The sequence below is a fragment of the Ziziphus jujuba genome, chromosome 6 (genome assembly GCF_031755915.1).
Source record: "Ziziphus jujuba cultivar Dongzao chromosome 6, ASM3175591v1".
NCBI classification, from domain to species: domain Eukaryota; kingdom Viridiplantae; phylum Streptophyta; class Magnoliopsida; order Rosales; family Rhamnaceae; genus Ziziphus; species Ziziphus jujuba.
In genome coordinates this window covers 17,889,949-17,898,691 of record NC_083384.1, presented here as the reverse complement: position 1 = coordinate 17,898,691, position 8,743 = coordinate 17,889,949, and the positions used below count along the sequence as shown (strand labels likewise).

The window sequence follows — 8,743 nt, the reverse complement described above, 5'->3', positions numbered from 1 at the left end:
TGGAGTGCTGAAATTTGTGGAACCAGTTCGTAGTACTGTGGGAGGAATAAGGGAACCATTATAGAAGTGTGTTTTCAGTGCAGGAAATTTTGTGGTAAGTCCATCCCTTAGGGGAGGTTCTGCCGGATCTTCCACAGAAGGGTCCGGTAGGGTTTCCCTGGGATCAGGGCTTGTCTAGGGTTCCGGTGGGGAACTTTGGACGGGTCCTGACACAAATAGTCAACAATTGCAAGTAACCTTAGATTTCTCTTCATTAAAGTGTACAATGAAGAAAATATATTGACTACTTTGTCCAATCATTACATCTTCATCCACTACAAGTTCACATGAATTTACTGCAACCTTTTTATTTGACGATAACTCACAATAATTTTTTCTTACCAGCTCTTGTTGAAATTCATTGAACTTTGCAGTAGTATAAACACTTTGATATTGTTTTTCAATGTCATATCGAGATATGCAAGGGATCCAAGAGTTAAAAGAGATGAAATCTTCATGATTTTCCTTTTCAACCTTATCTCTTAAAGCATTATCATATTGTTCCACAAATTGTTTTACAGAAGTGTTTGAATTCATATGCCCATCAAAAAATGCATCCATACTTTCACAACGCTGTGTAGTAGACATGCCTGCCCAAAAAGTATCCTTTACAAATGCTGGCACCCAACGTTGCCTCTCATTATACAATCCAGATAGCCAATCATTGGCCTGAAGAGAATACATGGCAATAAACCTACTCCAACTATCTTCAAGTTCAATCTGCAATAAAGAATCATAAATAATATTATGTAAAGCAAACTTGATACTCACATACTGCTTGTAGCTCTTCAACTTTTCAGGTACTTTCTTCATTATATGCCATAAGCACCATCTATGTCGTGCATGAGGAAAAACCATTTTAATTGCATTTTGCATGGCTTTATCCTGATCAGTAATTATTGCATTTGGAGTATGGTTATACATACATGAAAGCCAACATTGAAACAGCCATTTAAATATTTCTGTATCCTCATTTGATATTAAGCCATATCCAAATAATGTTGACTGTCCATGATGGTTGACTCCCACGAAAGATACAAAAGGCATGTCATATTTATTTGTTAAATATGTAGTATCGAATGTCACAACATCCCCAAATTCTTTACATTCAGCCCTACTCCTTGCATCTGCCAAAAATAAATTTTTTATTCGACTCTCATCATCTAAATCCATTGCATAAAAGAAATCTGAATTTTCAACTTGCATTTTCAAGAAATACTTTTGAATTGCAACAGCATCTCCTTCTTCTAACCTTAAACTTCTGATCTCATCTATATAATTTCTACAATCTTTCTCTAGAAATGCCAAATTATCCTATCTTCCAGCTTCAACTACTAAATAATTGAAATTCTTGTTCAGCCTTATTCCAACTTTATCATTTATTTCTAACATCCTTTGCATATGTCACTTCATTACTCTATAACTCTTAATATCGCGTTTTACTTGGGGTAAATAATCCAAGATTATGCTAAAAAAAGATAGAGCAAACTTGTCACCTTCCATTAGAACATATAGCAGCTCTAAGCTTTGCCAAACATCCTGTTTTTGTTAGTGGATGCATTCTAAATGCGTTTCTAGATTTACTTCTTGATTTTCCTTGACGTGAGCAAGCAAATGTGATGTATTTCAACTCTCCATCATCTCCTTTACTTGATGTCCTCTTGCAAATATTATAATAGACATGTAATATAAATATTATAATAGACATAAGAAGAACTTGTTATTTCATATGTTGAAAACAATAAATAATACAATAGTTTAATACAATAATCAAATATAAACATAAACAGATAAAAACATGATAAGATTGTTAAGGCTATAAAACAAATCATTTTCTTATTTTAAAACTAAAGTTTCAAGCATGATAGTTGAACTAAAAGTTTTTAAATAAAAGGACATAGAAGAAGAACATAGCTCTTAGTTACATAATTCAACCAAAAAAAAAAAGATGCTTTTGGTTATAGAATATTTGTTACCATTTTGATAAGAGTTTAGCTTTCAGCAACATTAAAAAAATAATAATAATAACTACACACAATCATTGCTTCCACTATGTGAGAATCACGTGAAAATCACACACACATATATTGTGATAGTAGTATGGTATTATAAATCACCACTAAAACCTCCCACGCACTCCCGCCGGGGGGGTGGGCGCGTGAGTTGAATTGGATTATCTCCATTAGCTTAAGCATTAATAAAAAAGATATAGAAGAAGAACATAGCTCCTAGTTACATAATTCAACAAAAAAAAAAAAAAGTTGCTCTTGGTTATAGAATATTTGTTACCATTTTGATAAGAGTTTAGCTTTCAGCAACATCAAAAAAATAATAATAATAACTACACACAATCATTGCTTCCACTATGTGAGAATCGCTTGAAAATCATAGATACATATATTGTGATAGTAGTATGGTATTATAAATCACCACTAAAACCTCCCGCGCGGTCGGGGGGCAGTGGGGGGGTGGGGGGGTGAGTTGAATTGGATTATCTCCATTAACTTAAGCATTATAAGACAAAATAAGAAAAATGATATATTAATAAAGAAGCATATACAAAGTTGAATTACTTAATGCCAGTTTTATTCATTTATAAATAAATTTGAACATAAATCCTCTACTATCTACTAAACAAAAAGACTTTTATTGATTTCAGAGAACTAAGAACTAAAAAATTGGAGAAAAATAGCTCAAAAAAATACGAAAAATATAAAAATCAAATAAATGAATATGTAGAGCAAAAAAAAGTAACAGTTAGCTAGCTAGCCTTCATGTGTCAATAAGAACCGTGTGATACTTTTAACTTGAAAGTGAAATGAGCCATGTTAGTCTTTTGACTTCAATATATAATTCTCTTATAGAAAAGAAAGCCTAGACAAACCCAATTCAAGATCTTCAATATATAATTCTCTTTTAGAAAATAAAGCCTAGACAAATCTAATTCAAGATCTCGTAAAGTTTATAAAGACCAATTTGCCGAGGAAACCTAAATCAATAAACAATACCATACTTGCCAAGTATTAATTCATATGGTGGGCAATTACTTTAATCCTATCTCGACTTGGTCTTGCTTTCCAATTACTATACATATAATTGGCTATCAATGCCATCAAACATTTCAAATCTAAGATTGCTTTCAGATGAAAATATATGTATAATTGAACAAAAGGGTTAAGGCCTTGATCAACATTATGACAAGATTGCTTAGCCTAGTGAATTAGAGAATTAATTTTCTTAGCAGCTACCAAGGTTCATGAGCCACACTTCCATTTCATCTTTGGCTGCTGGTAAGAGTTCACAAACCCCCATCACTGTCATGCGTTCTTCTCTCTAATTCACTACTACCTATATGCACCTCACTACAAGCAAAAGGGATGCTACCTCGATTAATTTATTTATTTTCAATATCAAGTAGAAGAAAGGCTTCTGTCCAAAATTAATGATGATTGTAAGAAGACAAAGCTTACCTAATTCACCACTACCCATACGCACCTCACTACAAGCAAAAGGGATGCTACTTCAATTAATTTATTTATTTCCAACTTCAAGTAGAAGAAAGGCTTCTATCCAAAACTAATGATGATTGCAATAAGACAAAGCTTGCCTATCAATTTACCCAAAAACATAAAAGAAAAAAAGAAGAAGAAGATTTGTTATCCAATGTTGAATATTTGATATGACTCTGGTAGTAGTAGAGAAAAGAACTTAAAAAAACAATAATGCTTACGACAATGGCATCTCTATTAATAAACATGATAATGAGGCCTTTCGACGGAGCAAGTTCTAAAAAAAAGAAAAAAAAAAAAAAGGATTCACTACTATTGCCATATTTTAAAGAACTTTACTTTGGGGATCTTCTTCCAGTTGCTGGTGCTATTGATTTTTGTTTGGATCCAACATACTTATCACCATTTGAGAGAAAATACCATGAATAATATATATATATATATTTTTTTTTTTTTTTCCACAGTTGTGGCCAGCAGGGGGAGGATGGTGGAGATATGGCAATAGTGTACAAAAGCTTCCTTCCGCAATGGCGAGATATGGAGTCCAGAACGTGATACCTAATTCATGTTTTTATTTTATTTTATTTTTTTTAAATCTAAAAGGATATTTAGTAAAATTTTAAAAATGAATAATTTTTTTAATAAACAATTGTTGACATGGCTATGATGTGGATTTTAATGATTTTTTAGTTGGATGCCACATTAGATTCCATCTCATCTTGGTATCTTCTTGGTAGAAATTGTTGGTATCCTTAGCATTATTCTTAAAATCCACATCATTTCCATGTCAACAATTGTTTATTAACAAAATTATTCATTTTTAATATTTTATTCAATATCCTTTTAGATTTATTTTTTTAAAAAATAAAATAAAATAAAAACATAAATTAGGTATCACATTTTGGACTCCCTATCTCGCCATCGCCGGAAGGAAGCTTCTGTACACTGTTGCCACATCTCCACCATCCTCCCCCTACTGGCCAAAACTATAGATAAAAAATATATATATATATATATATTATTCGTGACATTGAAAAACAATATCAAAGTGTTTATACTACTACAAAGTTCAATGAATTTCAACAAGAGCTGGCAAGAAAAATTTATTGTGAGTTATCATCAAATAAAAGGGTTTTCATATGAATTTGTAGTGGATAAAAATGTAATGATTGGACAAAGTAGTCGACATATTTCCTTCATTGTACACTTTAATGATTGTAGTGCTAATTCATAAAAAAATAAATTGCAGTCCCGATGTGTACATATTGAGACGATGGAGGAAGGATGTGAAAAGATGTCATACTAAGTAAAAATAAGTTATATTGATTTAACCATTATGCCTGAAGTATGTCAATTTGATAAGATGTGCAAGTCTTTTTGTGAAGTTGCAGATTTAGCAACTGATAGTGATGATAGGTGTAACTTGGTAATGGATCTGATTTATGATATGAAGAAGAAGTTGACAATGAAATTGCTAGTGAATGAATGTTCCTATATGTGTGATGAGACAATAAGCGGTCCGGAGCATAATGATGTTTCTAAGAAAATGGATGGTAAAGTTCTTACTCCGCGGGTAACTCGAAGTAAAGGTCATCCTCCATTCAAAAGAAAGCTGTCTAAAGTTAAACAAATTGTAAGGAAAAAACAAAAAGAAAACGGAATGCAGGTTCGTAACATAAAATATATATATATATATATTACTTATATGTTTAAAGAATGTTTAATCAACTACTATTTGTTATTTCTAATGCTACTTTATATATTTTGTAGAAATCTAAAAGAATGACTCATGAAGCAAATTCTATAATGGTCATGGATGAAAAATCCTAAACCCTTTTGGAACACAAGAAAGTACTATGCTTAAGATATAAATTGATAGAAATATAAGAATTATTTATCTTAAAATAATTTGACTTATTTTTATTTTATTTAAAATAGGATTCCAGAGTCCTTCAATCCGAGAATAGTAGTGAACTTCATGGTACATTTTCAAACATTTTCCTACGCAAATGTAAGTATCCATTACTTAATTTTATTTCATTATATTATTATTTGATGTTAACTTATTTTAATAATTATTTTGGTACTTTTTTTATATAAGGTAAATAGGACATTAAACTTTGAAGTTGAAGAAGCTTTTCCGGATGGATTGAACGAAATATATTGTGGTTCTTCTAGTCAAGTTAATAGACAAGAGTTTGGAATAAATGATCAAACTAATTCTATGCCTATTTTGGAATAAATTTTCAGGTATTTTATATATACATACTTCTACAAAATTTATTAATTTTTAATATCTTAAAGTGTGTTTATTTTTACTTTGTTAATTTTAATCATGCATGATTGTCCAATGCTCTAAATTAATTTTTAATGTATATATAGGATGATAAAAATTTTAGAAGGAAAGATGGGATGAACAACTAGCCGAAATAGATTGGAAATAGGTTTTGGAGGCTTATTTTGTCTTGTCATTGGAAGCAGCTTTTGGAGGGGTTTCTATTTTTATTTTTTGGTTTCCCTTGGTAGTGAAAGTGTCATTATGTTAAATGGCTAATTTTCTTATATGTTTTTTTGGTAATTATGAAAATCCTATTAAATATGAAAGATACTTGAAAAAACAAAGAACATCAATTAGTTAAATTCCATATTAATTAATAACTTCAAATTTTATACCTTTTTTTTAAATTTTTTATTTGGATAGTCACATTGATGAAGAAGAAAAAGAGTAAAAGATAAAGAGATCATTAAATTATATTTAATCAAATTCTCAACTTCGAACACTTTGACATGCCTTAATAGAAAAATGAACAAATACACAAATTGCATCGAATTAAGTTCCTAATACCACATTCAATCTCATTCTTAGCTTGGAATAGAAAGCTTATAAGATTTAAAAACTTGCATTATTGAATGTCACATAGTGAATATAGATTAGTATCTAAATTTATGAATCAATTGTTCTTATAAACATCTATTATGATTTTTATTAATATTTGATGAAATAATATTGCTATTAAGCACAAAAAGCCTTTAAAAGGAAGGTACAAAAGGAAATTACATAGATAAATATAAAGCATTAGCCAACGCAGCTGAGCAAATGTTATTAGGGAGGCTAGAAACATTTAAAAAGTTAAAACATAAATCACAATTGAGAGAAATAAACTTCTTCTCCAATAGGTTAACCAATCTATTGGACAAATAATCATTCCAAGCTAATGAATTTATTTGAGGGAGACCTACTCGAATTTGGATAACCTCCTCCTTAGTTGTCCATCATTGGTTCACTCAAGGAGTAGATCTCTTGAATAGCTTCTTTACATGAAAAATAAAAAGAATGTTGGACAATCATCTATTATATTGAATATCAATCGTAAAAGTTTATGAAAGAATTAAGAATTATTGAATATCAATCAAATTACTCTTCCTACATGATCTATCACCCTTAAACTCATAACACGTTGGGGATCAATCCATGACATGGTATGGGTTAGCCTAATGTCTAATCCACATCCAATTCATTCATATGATACAACAACTTTGCTCACATAAATTTAAAATGGAAAAATCCGTGCTTCTTTCAAATTTCAAGTTCAAATAGACGCGGGATTCAGGGATATTTCCTTTCCTTTTAAGAATCCAGCAAGCAAACTATATATGATGGTGCAGACAGGCCTTGGAATATAGAGACAACCCAAAAACAGGTAAAAACTAAACTAAAAAAAAAAAAAAGCTCACTTGCTAATGGCCTCGCAGCAATTTCCGTTTGTAGTGACAATCACCACTCAAGTGACTAGCACGAATCTATTCTGCATACATCATATTTAGTGAATACATTTGAAGAACACCATCAAATGCAATATCCAGGAAAACAGTAATAAAAAATGAAAATTGGATGTCACACCCATATGCACCTCACTACAAGCATGATGATCACAATTAGCCCAGTCCAAGTTTTTAGCATGACAATCATCAAATGCATGAATTAGCTTATGGGTAACTACTTGGCTCATGTCATGTTGCAAGTTCATGTGATTACTACACTCCATTATCCAACAAAATATTGCACGCATCAGAAATTTCCCAAAAAATTTAGAGTTGCATAAATGCCTTTTTTTTTTCCCCTTAATTAAATTTGGTGGTCAACAATGAACACACTCTAAAAAATTTAAAAAAAAAAAAAAGATTCACTATTATTGCCATATTTTGAATATTTTTTCTTATAGCAAAAGGGATGCTACATTGATTAATTTTTTTATTTCCAATATCAAGTAGAAGAAAGGCTTTTGTCCAAAACTAATGATGATTGCAATAAGACAAAGCTTGCCTATCCATTTACCCAAAAAAAAAAGGGAAAAAAAAAAGGCTTGGTTATCCGATGTTGAATATTTGATATGATTCTAGTAGTAGTTGAGAAAATAACTTAAAAAAACAATAATGCTTACGGCAATGGCATCTCTGATAATAAGCACAATAATGAGGCTTTTCGACGGAGCAAGTTCTAAAATAAATAAATAAATAAGATTCACTACTATTACCGTATTTTGAAGAACTTTACCGTGGGGATCTTCTTCCAGTTGCTATTGTTGTTGATTTTTGTTTGGATCCAACATACTTATCACCATTTGAGAGAAAATACCATGAATAATATATATATATATATATATATTTTCTACAATTGTGGCCCGCAGGAGGAGGATGGTGGAGATATGGCAACAGTGTACAGAAGCTTCCTTCCAACGATGGCGAGATAGGGAGTCCAGAACGTGATTCCTAATTCATGTTTTTATTTTATTTTATTTTTTTTAAATCTAAAAGGATATTTAATAAAATATTAAAAATGAATAATTTTGTTACTAAACAATTGTTGACATGGCAATGATGTGGATTTGAATGATTTTTTAATTGGATGCCACATTAGATTTCATCTTATCTTGGTATCTTTTTGGTACAAGTTGTTGGTATCCCTAGCATTATTGGGATTTTAATGACTGTTTAATTGGATGCCACATTAGATTCCATCTCATCTGGGTATCTTCTTGGTACAAATTGTTGGTATCCCTAGCATTACTCCTATCATTATTAATTTGGAAACAATCTCATTAGTTATTGATTGATTTTAATTTTCTTATATAATTAGAATTGAAAATAAATTAATAAGATATGACTACCTAAAATTAATTTGTGAAGGAAAAGAA

At 30.6% G+C, this 8,743-nt stretch overlaps 1 protein-coding gene across 1 annotated transcript; it reads right to left on the bottom strand.

The window, feature by feature from the left end:
- Positions 1-219: 219 nt before the first annotated feature.
- LOC132804034 (protein FAR1-RELATED SEQUENCE 5-like) lies at positions 220-8,334 on the bottom strand. The gene is made up of 2 exons (XM_060817915.1): positions 8,104-8,334; positions 220-7,354 (listed from the first exon to the last, which is right to left on the bottom strand). The coding sequence occupies exon 2, from the start codon at positions 1,243-1,245 to the stop codon at positions 220-222; it is 1,026 nt and encodes a 341-aa protein (XP_060673898.1). The 5' UTR covers positions 1,246-7,354; positions 8,104-8,334.
- Positions 8,335-8,743: the final 409 nt, after the last annotated feature.